Source organism: Nothobranchius furzeri, chromosome 5 (assembly GCF_043380555.1).
Source record: "Nothobranchius furzeri strain GRZ-AD chromosome 5, NfurGRZ-RIMD1, whole genome shotgun sequence".
Classification (NCBI taxonomy): Eukaryota; Metazoa; Chordata; class Actinopteri; order Cyprinodontiformes; family Nothobranchiidae; genus Nothobranchius; species Nothobranchius furzeri.
The window spans coordinates 59,182,355-59,196,950 of record NC_091745.1 but is presented as its reverse complement, the minus strand read 5'-3'; the positions used below and the strand labels follow the sequence as shown (position 1 = coordinate 59,196,950).

General features: G+C 43.2%; 1 protein-coding gene across 2 annotated transcripts in view; it reads left to right on the top strand.

The window, feature by feature from the left end:
- The first annotated feature begins 197 nt into the window (after window positions 1-197).
- The window catches only part of LOC107378893 (CREB-regulated transcription coactivator 2), a 37,955-nt gene continuing 23,556 nt past the window's right edge, over window positions 198-14,596 (top strand). Inside the window, exons 1-6 of one of the 2 annotated variants that reach the window (XM_054740698.2) lie at window positions 198-831; window positions 8,067-8,168; window positions 10,006-10,122; window positions 10,704-10,765; window positions 12,945-13,013; window positions 13,400-13,506. In XM_054740698.2, the coding sequence (XP_054596673.2) occupies window positions 487-831; window positions 8,067-8,168; window positions 10,006-10,122; window positions 10,704-10,765; window positions 12,945-13,013; window positions 13,400-13,506 (802 nt within the window). In that variant the 5' untranslated portion in view covers window positions 198-486. The remainder of the gene's footprint in view (window positions 832-8,066; window positions 8,169-10,005; window positions 10,123-10,703; window positions 10,766-12,944; window positions 13,014-13,399; window positions 13,507-14,596) is intronic. The other variant, XM_054740699.2, reaches the window with a different exon arrangement.

Here is a 14,596-nt window from a genome sequence, read left to right as displayed (position 1 = left end):
TTTTGATCATTTGTTTTATTTTCAAACCAGCGATAAAACCACACACACAAAAAAAGATTTAACCATTCATATTTCATTAACCCATTACCAAACATGTCAGCCACAGAAGGTACAAACAACTGAGATTTTATCACAAACTGATTAAATGTAAAAATAAAATGCAGCTAAAGTGACACAAAACCGAGAATTTTACAAAAATAGCTGAAAGTAACATAAAGATAACAGGGACAAGAATTGAGATGCTGTCATTGTGTCCTTGGTTGGGCAAGACACCATCGCTTCTGTCAGTGATCCTTAAGGACTATGGTGATCCCCTTCAACCACACGGTCACCATATCTGCTACATTGTAGCTAGCTCTTCGCCACCAGGGTGTGACTGTGTGCGCTGTTAAATGACTGATTGATTGCGTAAGGCGCCTTGGGGGGTTCTAGAACTGTAGAAGGCGCTATATCAAATACAGACCCTTACCTCGTTTCAGTTAAAATATGACCTGGTCTCTCACCAACAACACATCTATCTGTGGGTGGTTGAAACCACATGGAGAAACTTGTGATTGTTGTCCAGAGGAAACCTGCAGAGTGAGACCTCGTCACTTCCAGACCCTCTTAGCTACAAATCGTTCTACTACGTCAAGTCGTCCGGTCCGCTCGGTGAAGATGTCTGCGACGGGCTCAGGCGGACCGGGGCCGGGGACCGGGCCCAGCTCAGGTTCTGGGTCCGGGGCCTCAAACCCCCGAAAGTTCAGCGAGAAGATAGCGCTTCATACCCAGCGGCAGGCCGAGGAGACCGCCGCCTTCCAGGAGGTGATGATGGACATCACGTCGACCAGAGTGAGTGTCAAACGGAGGCGGAGAGCTCCCCGGAGCAAGAGAGGCCTCTCAGAGGGATCCTACGGAGTTGGATCTACTCTGTCTCATTTGTGTTCTGCTTTGAGTTTCATTATTTAAACAAATAACAACTTTTTCACATAATAGAGCTACGGTCATGTCGCATTTAGTCTCGCAGAGTCTCGCTTGTTTTCCGTTTCCGTCGTTAGTTAGCCGCCGTTAGCTCCGAGGCTAACTCGGTTTGTTTACTGTGACAAGAGCGGCGCTACCAGGCTACTGGAGCCGGGAACCAATCACGAAACCCCGGGCAACAACCTGCCCCTTCAGTGCGCAGGCAGTTCAACCACACGGTAACTTTAAACACATTAACATGTCTGAGTTTAGCTTCTTGTTAACCAGAAACCTCCACGCTTTCAGATGATGGTGTAAATCAGCGCTGTTCCAATTTACTGACCTGAGATCAGTCAGGGTTCACCTGCAGGTCCAGTACGAACAACCCTAGCCGATCCGGGCACTGCCTAATATTAGTGTAAATTTCCTGTCAGCCGAACTGGATTTAAGCCATGACCCAACCCCTGACCCCGTTTTTCTTTGGTTATGGTTTTACGAGGTCACCTTTTTGCTTGGACAATAGAACAAAAAGGACATTTAAGTAAAATTGAAAAAAAAAATAAAATCTAAATTATTGATGCAACTGTTAAGGGCTGAACACCAGCCTCCTTTGTAGACTCATGGCCCCAGATGGATGACCCCAGTAGTTTGGCCTTCTAGAACCTTCCAGATCAACAGTTTATCTACATTTTAATCTTCGTTTTATTATATTTATGTTTTAACATGCTCAATGATAAGAACATTAGAAAAGGTTAGTGTAGTAACACGACTGTAGTTTATTAAATGACCCGCACTTGTATAGCGCCTCTCAGAGTAAGGACTCCAAAGCGCTTTACACTACAGTGTATCATTCATCCATTCACACACACACTCATACACTGGTGGGGATGAGAGGCGAGGCTGCCGAGCACAGGCGCCACCGGACCCTCCAACCACCACCAGCAGGCAAGGTGGGTTAAGTGTCTTGCCCAAGGACACAACAGCAGAGCTGGGATCGAACCTGCAACCTTCCGATTACTGGACAACCCGCTCAACCTGTTGAGCTACTGCTCAACATCGTGGTTATCAGTGGTTATCAACGAGACAACGGACCTGTTAGTCCGCTAAGCCTTGGACTAGCTGGTGTCCTCTGATTGTGTTCTTCACCACATCCAAGGATGCAAAGCATACCTGGCTGCAGGAAAGCATTTGGCTCAAACCTGCAGTAAACACCTGGTAGCTGAATTGATTCTGGTACTGGTCTTGGTTCTGTGCAGCTTCTAGTAAAATGTAGTGTAGAAAAATAATTTACCAGAAACTTTCCCTAGCACCATTAACTGTCAATGCAAACCACCCATCTTCTGCTCTCTCTCTCACACTCGCACAGAGCAGCCGGAGTGTGTGGGTGGTCCAATCACCTAACAGCATCAGGGTGTGTGTTTTGCTGTTGATATGTCCACTTTCTATCTCCTAACGTCTTAAGACGGTTTCTTATTTTCAGCTTTTAAAGGTGAATCTGGCAAACAGCCGTCCTTTTGTGATTGCAGCCCCAGAAACGTGTCTTTAAATGATCATTACTCTGTAACTTCAGCATTTATTCATTTTTTATCGGCACAATGAACAAATTCTGACCCGTTTCCTGGAGCCCGTCTTTGATTACAGCATCACATGGAGAGCTGACCATGGCCTTTCTGCTTTCCGAAAGAAAGTCTAAATATGTTTCTTCTAGGACTGGCCGTTTGTAAACAAGCTAAAAAAATTTAAACATTTCTTAACAAGACACAAACAACGTTTCAACAACCAGTGTGATTCTAGAGTTAGAACCGCTAGCTTTCTGCTTCTCCATCTTTCATCTCATCTTTTCTTATGTGTCCAGTCAGTCGGGCTCCGACAATTTGCAGAAAAGTTGTTCTCTAGACTCGTAAAAGTCTCTGGGTTCATGTTTTGCGCTAAACGTTACACTCCGCTTAGCAGTTCTTAATTTTGGGGAGATGTTTGTTTTGTGTTTCAATTAGCCTTTTTACCATGACTACCTGTGTTGTTTGGTCTTGTTTTGTGGAGAGACACGCCAACCCCCCCTTCTAACCAAATAACAGGTGCAGGGGCCAAAATTCCTTAGAAATGTATCTTTCTCTACTCTCTGATATAAGTGAATACTGCAAGATTTCAGCCGTACTTGCCTTCATAATAGGGTTAGCCAGATATGTCGGTTCGATGTTTATTTACCATTTGTTCTATACTGGCCATATACCTCTGTTGTAAAGAAGCTTTTAAATTTGGGCACCTCTCCGGGCAGCCCGGTGCTGCATCAGAAGTTTTGGCAACTGATGTTATTGGTGACATTGTAGCGTGTGAATAAGATACAAAATATCCGGATATTGACCATGAAAATCGGCAGCACATATCAATCTTCAGCTGACCTCTACATACAGCATTGGTATCGGCGATAGAAAAACCAATGTTGGTCGACCTCTACTTCTTAACTTTAATTGCTCCACTCTGCATCAGCCACATGAGCATAAACCACAGTGTAGTAGATTAATTTATGGCATGAATTATTTATACTTTTTCCTAGGAAAAAAACTACATTATAATGAATTATTATGGTATGACTACGCCTAGTTATCACATTAGGAATTGAAATAATTTTACATAGATAAATGTTTGTGTGACATGTAGCTTTGACTCTTTTAACTGTTTTTTGGGAGGAGGACATGTTAACATTGTCGAAGCAACCCTAACCAGTTGTCAACTGTTAAACGTTTTTTGTCTTTTACTCAAAACAGGCAAATAGGCACATCTATTTAAGGTATTTTAAAAGTTTTACACTTCATTATTCTTTAAATTCTTAAACTTGGAAGGTATATGCAGAAATCAATTCATGTAAAAATAATCATGAAATTGTGATTATTTCTAAAACTAAAATCATACGACCAAAAATTCTAATCATTGCATTGGCAGTGGTTTAGTGTTGGTTTGGCTATATATATATATATATATATATATATATATATATATATATATATATATATATAAATTTATTTATTTATTTATTTTTGGTTTGGTGACAATTTGGTGTCTGTTTGGCGATGGTTTGATAATGGCCTAGGGTTGGTTTGGTGATGTTAGATATGTTTTGGAGATAATCTAGTTTAGCTGAGAGTCTCCAAATCCAAAGGACATAATATTTCATCATCTCCATCCAGACTTGCATAACTTTCATCTCTGAGTTTGAGCTTTCAGCTACATGTTTAGATATTTCCAACTGATCCCACTCATCCTTGAACCTTGACTTTTAATCTCTGGTGTCGTTCACACGTAAAGATTAAACTGCCTTCTGTCATCTTTGGACATTTATTAATCTGCAGATAAAAGAAGGCTGCTGACATGTTTCTGTAGTTGTTGCAGACTGGAGGACAGTCTTGTTCTGGTGGAGTCCTTGAGGCTAGTCTCTGTATCACATCAGTGGTTTCTTGGGGCAACCTGGCTAGTCCCTGCACACTAGGGATGGACAATATATTGGCATCAATACTGGTATCGGCCAATGTTAGTCATTTTTTAACATATCGGTTCGATAAATAAAACCGGGCTGATATTAACAACTGATATTTTTTCCATCCCGTCTCCATTTGTTTGTCTATTTCAGAGGGTGAGGGGGTGATGTGTAATTGTTTTAGTCATGTGAACAGTGATTGTAATCATCTCAGAACCGTAAAGGTGTGTAATGTGTGTACATAATAATGAAAATTCAGCTTTAATAGTTTTCATTCTATACAAATTTTGTTGATTTTAGAAGCATTAATGTCAGTATATCAATATCGGCAAATATCAGTTATCGGCAATAACATTGATCTTGATATCGGATATTGGTATCGGCCCAAAAATTTCATATCGGTGCATCACTACTGCACGCCTTTATTGTGGGTTCAGAACAGAATCGGCATCACAAAATATCGGCATCAATATCAGTATCAACCGATGTTACTAATTTTTAACGTATTGTTATCGGTCTGATAAATAAAACTGGGCCGATATTAACAACTGATACTTTTTCCATCATATTTCCATTTGTTTATCTGTTTCAGAGGGTGGGGGTGGGGGGGTGATGTGTATTTGTTTAGTCATGTGACCGTGATTGTAATCATCTCAGAATCGTAAATGTTTGTGGTGTGTGTGTGTGTGTGTGTGTATAATAACGTAAATTCAGCTTTAATAATTTTCCTTTTATGTAGAATCTGCTGATTTTAGAAGCATTAATGTCAGTATATCAATATCGGCAAATATCAGTTATCGGCAATAACATTGATCTTGATATCGGATATTGGTATCGGCCCAAAAATTTCATATCGGTGCATCACTACTGCACGCCTTTATTGTGGGTTCAGAACAGAATCGGCATCACAAAATATCGGCATCAATATCAGTATCAACCGATGTTACTAATTTTTAACGTATTGTTATCGGTCTGATAAATAAAACTGGGCCGATATTAACAACTGATACTTTTTCCATCATATTTCCATTTGTTTATCTGTTTCAGAGGGTGGGGGTGGGGGGGTGATGTGTATTTGTTTAGTCATGTGACCGTGATTGTAATCATCTCAGAATCGTAAATGTTTGTGGTGTGTGTGTGTGTGTGTGTGTATAATAACGTAAATTCAGCTTTAATAATTTTCCTTTTATGTAGAATCTGCTGATTTTAGAAACATTAATGTCAGTATATCGTATCGGCAAATATCGGTTATTGGCCATAACAGTCATATTAACATTGGTATCGGCCCAAAAATTTCATATCGGTCAGGGGTGGACCGTTAAAGCGCCCGAGCGCCGATGGCGCTAAATTTTCTCGTCGGGCGGTAAATACTTGACGACTTACCGCCCGGGTGGCGCCCAAGCCTTATTTGTCATTTACACACTGGCTTTCACCTACATCATGGCCCCGCCCTGTAGGAAGCCGCCGTTTTCGTTTCGCGCGCGTGAACCTGCGCGCCTCTAGCCACGTTCTGCACTTGTACGATTCGTGCACGTACTGCACATTCTAGTTATAGTCACGTGAACTATAAGTTCACTATTAAAGACGAAGTGGAACCACGCTAGAAACACACAAGCACGCAGGAAGATCGCGCCACCACAGGGATGGGATTTCTTGATGAAATCTCTGGCAAAACGCTTTAAAACTGGTGAGGAGAAGCGAGACAGTTCGAAACGGTATGAAGCAGAGAAGCGTGTGCGTAGGTGGAATGATTCTTGGCGGTTTAAAGAAGAAGGGAGGCGCAGAGAATGGCCGTGTTCGAGTTGAGCAGCGCATCGCCTGGAAAACAGGCGAGAGAAGACGGAAGCAGCGGGGGGAGTGGCTGAAAGCCGGCGTTTCGCCGGGGACACACCGGCCGCGGAAGCGCCCGAAGCGCTGAGAAGCGAATTGCTCACGAAATTCGGCCGCTGCTCGCCGCTCCTCAGTTCAGATCAGACGCGCCCCATTTGAGGCGCGCCTCGGCTCAGCTGTAGTTTTTCTTTTAACTACTTGTCCTCCATTTCCTCAGCTCTTTTCCTCTACGTGTGTGTGTGTGTGAGTGTGAGAGAGAGAGAGAGAGAGAGAGAGAGAGAGAGAGAGAGAGAGAGAGAGAGAGAGAGAGAGAGAGAGAGAGAGAGAGAGAGAGAGAGAGAGAGAGAGAGAGAGAGAGAGAGAGAGAGAGAGAGAGAGAGAGAGAGAGAGAGAGAGAGAGAGAGAGAGAGAGAGAGAGAGAGAGAGAGAGAGAGAGAGAGAGAGAGAGAGAGAGAGAGAGAGAGAGAGAGAGAGAGAGAGAGAGAGAGAGAGAGAGAGAGAGAGAGAGAGAGAGAGAGAGAGAGAGAGAGAGAGAGAGAGAGAGAGAGAGAGAGAGAGAGAGAGAGAGAGAGAGAGAGAGAGAGAGAGAGAGAGAGACTATGCTGTGAACCAGTTGTTTCTGCCAGTTGAATCTCTTGGATTTTCCTGCATGTGTAGCTCGGGGGTGACGATGGCTGAAGATATCGCGTCAGCGTTCACATTTGTTTAATTTTCAATTTTAATTCTGGTGCCTGTTAGCAGCTGAAACATCCTCACGTGCTTGTGGATATCATATATTGTATATGAAGACCTGACTGTAATAATTAAAGGTTATCAGCTGTAGGTTTAGTGTGCTCATAGGAAACGTGACAAAAGAAAACAAAACACATTTCTCTTTATGGCCTATATGTGATTTATAGAATACATGTGAACAACTAACATTTCATGTTCTACCACCGAATGTTTGGATCAAAATATGAACCAATCAGATCTTAGATCAGGTGAGAGCCAGGCGTTTCCCATCATCATCTAGGTTTTGCAGCCGAGGGAGAGCAACTGCAGCGCCTTGCTCCAAAATCTGCGGCCGCTTTGATCTCACAAGTTTATCGTTGTCTACGTATGCATGACGTCAGAGCAAGTCGGCATCAATTCGGACACGAATCTAACCGGCATGCACTGCTCGCCGATCACCGCTGGTGTAGTCTGCGCAGAACTGGCTCATCTCGAACACAGCCGATGGCTCGAATACAGCAAAGCGGAGTTGGTGATGTACTGCGTTGTATGCCGGAAGTATGCGACGACAAAATCGTGTTTTGTTGAGGGAACAAACAAATTCAAACTTGAATACGTTATTATGTTTGTGAATGTGTACAAAATAAAGGTTTATTACATTTAAAACAGTTCTGTTATTATTTTGACTCGTTTTGGCAGCTGACCAGTGGGGCCGGTAGATTCTTGGTGGGGCCGGTAAATATTCAGTTACCGGCCCGGCTGGCCGGTTGGTTTTGAAGTTAATGTCCACCCCTGTCGGTGCATCCCTAGCTGGAGGTCATTAGAGAGGTCTGTGTTGCTCTGTGTGAGGCTGCCTTAGCTTTCCTTTGTTAAACTGTAAAACTCTGGAACTGCAGATAGTGAGACCTTTTTGTAAAAGAGAAGCTCTGAACCCCTGAAGAAATATTCAACGGAAACATCCAGGTGTTCCTGTGATTGAATGTTTGCGCAGAACTGCTGAGCAGCTGTTTTGATCATTTGGTCCATTTTACACTTTTTGTTCTGTGTCTCTTTGTTCTAAAAGATTTTCTATTTGTTGTTTTAATGGGAATCTCCTTGCTTGTTGTCCTGGTAGCTGCAGGCTCAGAAGCTCCGTCTTAACCGGACCCAGGGGCCGTACTACAGCGGGTCGTTACCCAACGTCAACCAGATCGGCAGGAACCCTCAGGACTTCCAGGTGACCCAAAAGCACCTTGATGATGTCACTTCCTGTTTGATAAATGATAATAAATGACCCGCACTTTTATAGCGCTTCTCAGAATAGGGACTCCAAAGCGCTTTGCACTACAGTGTATCATTTATCCATTCACACTAGGGTTGTAACGGTAACTGGTGTAGCGGTAAACCCCGGTAAAAAAGTTGACAATAATAATAACAGACTTGTTTTTAAAAAAAATATATTATCTCGGTGGATTACCGTGGCTGCGGTGTAGGCGCGGTGACCCTTACAAGCCACCGTATCTGCAGAATTTGCCGGCGGTACATGCGCGCTTTGTTGTTTACAACCAAAACTTTCTTGAAGCTAAAGCTGAAATAATGGCCAAAGGAGGAAACGGCAGCGCTCAGGACATTTATTATCCCTCAAAGAAGACAAAGTGGGAAGTACGGGCATTTTTTGGATATTTGAAGAATGCCGAGGGACAGCTGATAGAAGACGGCTATCCTGTTTGCCGCACGTGCAGAAAAAGTGTCTGTGAAAGGCAGCAACGCTTCAAATCTCATGACACATCTGCGTGACCATCACCCACAACTCTACAGTCAACACAAGGCAAGCTAACGTTAGCGTTTTAGCTAAAATGTGTGATCCGAGGATTTGGGTTGAGGGAGAACGCAACGAGTCGCTATATAAAGCAGCCGCAGCGCCGCTACCTGCATATAAACCGTGTTGCGGACACCCCCATATTGAAATGACGCTATGCATTACGGGGCTCCCAGGGGCAGATAAGAGTTGGTCTCTCTCCGAGAACAATTATGAATTTAACAATGATTACTGCCTGATGACATTTTCCCACATCTGCAAAACTCACAGGAAGGACACAAACCGAGGATGATATTTTCCTGATATAGGGTTTATTACTCAAGTAAGGGTAAAAATGTATCTGATTAGAAAGCTACTTGAGTACTGAGTATCATCTGAACTAATATTTTCAAAATTATGACATCAAACAGAAAAAAAAGAAGTTATGGGCAAATATTGGTATTTTAAAGACTAAAGGGGAAAAATGTAAACAAATAAACAACATAATTACAAAATAACACATTTTAGGCAAAATTCAGACACAAACTGAGGACAATATTTTCCTGATATACAGGGTTTATTTAGTTGTCTGAAAATGTAGCACGTTTAAAAAAATACAGCGATAATACCGAAAACCGTGATAATTTTGGTCACAATAACCGTGAGGTTAAATTTTCACACCGTGACAACCCTAATTCTCACACACACACATTCACACACTGATGGTGATGAGCTACGATGTAGCCACAGCTGCCCTGGGGTGCAATAACAGAGACGAGGCTGCCGAGCACTGGTGCCGCCGGTCCCTCCGACCACCACCAGCAGGCAAGGTGGGGTTAAGTGTCTTGCCCAAGGACACGACAGCAGAATTCTCTGTCCGGAGCCGAGATCGAACTTGATAACAGTCTGTCTGTAGATCACAAGCGACTCATTCCAGTTTTAAAATCATTAACTGAGCCGTTAGACCTTTTTAATCTGTGGAATAAATTTTATTTTGTATTCATAGAGAACATGGTTATTTAAACATCATAATTAAGAGCTTCTTTATAAATGGCTGCATGGTGAGATCATTCAGTTGTTTTCAAGCTAAACAAACAAAACCGTCGGACTCTGTTCAGTTCTGTAGATCAGTTCTGTCTGTACCAGGTTACTGAAGTTGAGTCAAGACCACACACCAAGACATCATGAAGTCTAGGTTTGGTTCTGGTTCATCTTCAGAAACTTTCACTTGTAGTAAACAGATGTTAATACAGCTGTTGTCCCGTTTGTCTTTTAGGGGTCCTTCCAGTCCAATCTGGAGTCCAATCGCTTGACTCGACATCACGGTCTCGTGGAGCGGGTCCAGAGAGACCGCCGCTTCATCTCTCCTGGTCGACCGTATCGAAGTCGCCAAGTATCCTTCCATCCTCTATTGGTTCTGTCATTTGTTAACATATCGGTATCGGTCTGATCAATAAAACTGGGTCAGTATTAACAACCGATATTTTTTCCATCTTGTTTCCATTTGTTTATCTGTTTCAGAGGGTGAGGGGGTGATGTGTATTTGTTTAGTCGTGTGACAGTGATTGTAATCATCTCAGAAGTGTAAATGTGTGTGGTTTGCGTACATAACGTAAATGCAGCTTTAATCATTTTCATTCTATAAAATATTTGCTGATTTTAGAAGCATTAATGGATAAAAGCATCTGCCAAATAAATAAACATGAACATAGTTTATCGGTTATCGGACATGACGGTGATGGCGCATCAGAACCACTGATCCACTTCTGAGATTGACATGTTCCTGGTTCCAAAGGAAGAGCTTCAAAGCCAGAGGGTAGTTTTAGGATCTGCAGAGGGAGGAGAATGTCCTCAGGGGGGTGAGAAGATGTAAAGGCAGGGATTGGGTCCCTGGGGTTGGGGGTGGTTTGGATTTATCAGTTTGAGGAGAACAGAGACACACATGTTGTTGTTTCCTTAACACTTGTCCCCCAGGTGGACAACTCTCTGTACAACCCAGCCTACCTGTCCCCACCGCCTGACGCTACCTGGAGAAGGTGTTGTCTGCTAACCCCTCCCCCCCACCACCAGTGTCTCTGTGGAGACATGTTGTCCTCAGAGATGCCTGTTTGCTCATTTTCAAAACATCTCTGCTGCTCTAAAGTCTCTCTGAAACCTTAGTGACCTCAGGTGGTTTCAGTCTGGCCCAGAACCCCCACTTAGCACCAGAACTCTCCATCTATATCTGTTTCCCAGCACAAACATTTCCTCCAATCCTTTAAACTGGTTCTGGATCCAGACTTCCTAAAGGTCTGCAGGAGTTTTTTTTGTGTGACCGTTTCTAATATCTTACCTTCCAGAGATCCGTTTGGATAGTTTGGTTCACCTCAAACTGCCTGAGTCCCAGAAGAAACCTCTGCCTTCTGACTGGACCGTTTGATTTTTAACCTCATCAAGTACCAGAGGGTCAAAGTTCTCACTTGTAGTTTGTCACTTGTGAAGTTCCACTGACTCTACATTACAGCAGAGCTTTTCTTCTTGTCTCACCTCATTCTACTGGCTGTGATTTACAGAAACAAACTCTGGAATCATCTACAAACACATTTCCTTCCTGAATGACATCAAAGCTCGTTACGCTGTAATTGGTCCACTTCTCCTCGGCATCCGTTTCTGGATAAACCTTCTAAACGCATCTGAAACTTCTGTTGGTGTTCCTGAACACCTTGTGAAACATCTGAAGCTCCGACCTGAATCTTGGCTGAGAGGTTCAGGTTAGCATGGTCGGGTTTCCGTCACTCTTGATGAGCATTAGTTATCGGAGAAAGATTTGACCAATCACAGTCATAGAGACAGCACGCATTTGGACACCGCGGGAGTGCTGCACACACAGTCGGTTAAATCAAACAATCTCACCATCAGATCAAACGGTTTTCTGTCAAGGACTTCAGCAGGTTTCCTTTCAGCCTTTACAGATGTTTCTCAAGGCTCATCGTGGTTTTATTTTTATTTAAGTTGAATTTAGTGTTCAGAGTATAACATAAATACGACCGTATTTAACTCCGTTACAACGTAATGTTGGCAACATACTTTTTTTTTTTTTGGTAAGAAATGGCCACCGGCATGCCACAGCCTTACTCCTAATTTGAACGACATCCCAGTGTTTTGATCTGCACACTGAAAGATTTAAGGATGCTGGAGCACAAATGTGAAATGAGATCATTTCTTTATTTTGTAACATTTCTGCAGCACTAAAACGCTGACAGAACCACGTTTTGCCCTTCAGTATTGGTTTATAAAGTGTTCAAGCAAACCGCTGAGATGAAGCTGGAGCCCAAACATTTAACTCATTAGTGGTCACCTTTCTCATATCTTCCGAGTTTGCAGGTGTGGAGTTTTTTCATGAAACGGCTCAGAATCCCAGGCTGTTATTGAATGCAGCATCAACGGGGTTCCCCTGTTAACGTGCTTTTTAGCAAGGCATCAAACCCCTACCAGCTGAGTAACCACACTGAGGCAACACAAAGGTTTCACTGATCCTTCTGTTTGGCTTCACTAACACGAACCCGCTCCAACTCTGACCTTCGGGGTTCTGTTGGCTCAGACCTGCTCTGTCTGGTTTCTAACACGCACCCTAACTGACACATGACCTTCAAACTCCTGCAGCAGTTCTGCTAAATGTTGCTGGAAGAGGACTTTTAACGAGGAGCATAACTGATTCTTCTCTTTGTTCTAGTCCGGTGTTTGCTTTTGCTGCGGGGTGGAGGTGGTTCAGTCAGAGTTCTTCTGTGATGCTTATTACAGTTGAAGGCTATTATTTAGTTTTGTCTTGACTAGAAACAAACTGATGATTCACCTGAGTTATAAAGCAGATCAGTGGAAGGAGCTTTCTCTGACCTGCAGAACCTAGCAGGAAGTAAACACAAGGTGGTGGTGGTGAGAGCAGACTCATAATTTAGAACTTCCACCCAGAGAGAGAGTGCGGTTGTGAATCTGTGATCGACTCACAGCTTCTTAGGTTTTCTGTAGCTCAGCAAGAACAGAAATAGATCAGCTGATTGTCTTTAATCTAGTTAAAGAGATCCGATGATTGACGGACCTGCTCCTGCTCTTCGCTCGCTGCTTCCATCTCTCTCCTCCCTCAGTTTGCCTTTGCTTTCGATCATTTTCTCTTCCTCCTTCCTGGTGTTTCTCACTCGTTGGAGGAAAATAACATTCTGTTCTTGTTGATCACAAAAGGAATTGGTCTGGAAACTTCCCCGGAGATAAAAGCCAGTTGTTTCGTCTCCCCACCACTGCACTGAACAGGTGAATCCTCCTCATCCTCTTCTTTCCTCCCCACTCCTCCACCTGCTGATGGTGATCAATAAAGACTTGTTCATCTTGTTCTTTCCATCTTCCTGCGTCAGTGCTTGAGTCTATATTCTCAGACTCTGTTCTCTGCTCTGAGCTCCACCTCCTCAAGTAGATCTTTTAGGCCCGGAGCTTCCAGCTCTTGTAGGTAAAGCCTGGAGAGTGTAGAGAAGCTGCCTTCTGATTGGCTAAAGGTGTTCTGATCGCTTTTGTAGGTGTGTGTGTGTGTGTGTGTGAGAGAGAGAGACAGATGGAGAGGGAAAGGAGAAGTGAACCTTTTGTTACAGAAATTGAAGGAACTTACTACCATCATTTGTCCTTTTGTCTCCCCCCTCCCTCAGAACAAACTCTGACTCTGCCCTCCACACCAGCGTTATGAACCCCCCCATGGGAGACCCCTTCACCATGGGGGGACCCACCCTCACTCCCCAGAACAGCAGGCTCAGTGGTGAGTAGAGACGCTCTAACATTGTAGCCATCATGAAAAGGTCAGATCTGAAGATGGAGGCAAAGAGGAAGTTGGCAATAATCGTTGATGCCATCCAAGACGGCACCATTCTGGCGCTCAGGGATCGCGGAGATATTCTAGATCTAAGGGGACAATTTTATTGAACCCAAACGGGCTTTAGGCAGGAAATCCTAGATATTTTAAGGACTGGCTACATATGTATTAAATGATCAATAAGATGTGATATTTCATATAAATATCTATCTGATTGATCTTTGAATGTTTAATCGGAAGACTTTAGTTTCTTTTACTTATTCAGGGAACACACACTTGACATTAAGTCAGACAGAGTCAAGAATATAGTTATAAAAATGACTTTAATTCTATTTTCCTAACTAATGATTATACAGAACAAAGTATGAATGAAATGATGGAATGTAAGCTAGAGGTTATAGCAAAACCCAAGTATCTGAGAGACCTTGTGATGTCTGGGTCATGAAATTAATTTGGCTGTATGGTTTAATAAGCTAGAGATTCTTATTAAAAACCATCCAACGCCATTTGTGCTGAGTCTACACACCCTTGTGTGGAAGTCCCCGGGTGATCCAGGGGGTCAAGAGGGTGTCCGGATGGACACAGCCGGTAGAGTGGACCTCTGGCAACGGAACTCGTAGACAGCTTCGATACGACCTGTGTAGTCTGAGATACCTCCAGGTGACGGCAGAAAGCTGGAATGCTTATTTTGCGTCTGATGCTGTTTGGTGGCTCTTAAAAGAGCCGTTGTCTCTGATATCACCCGCAAACGTTGCAGAGCAATGTTTTAACCTGAGGTCAAAAGAGAGGATGGTCTCAAATGCGTGCCTCACCGGTTTGGCTGAACCAGGAGGCAGCTGGAGAACTGCTTGGATCAGGAAGTGATCGAGCTTATATAAATTCTTGTTTACAACTTCAGACAAGTTAGAATTTGACACGTTTTAAAGGGCAGTAACAAAGACCTCAGAGAGATCACTTCTTCTCTGTCAGATACATAGAGGTTAACTCTTTGTAGTGATGCAGTGAGAGTGTTATTTCATGTTTATGTGGAGCAAAA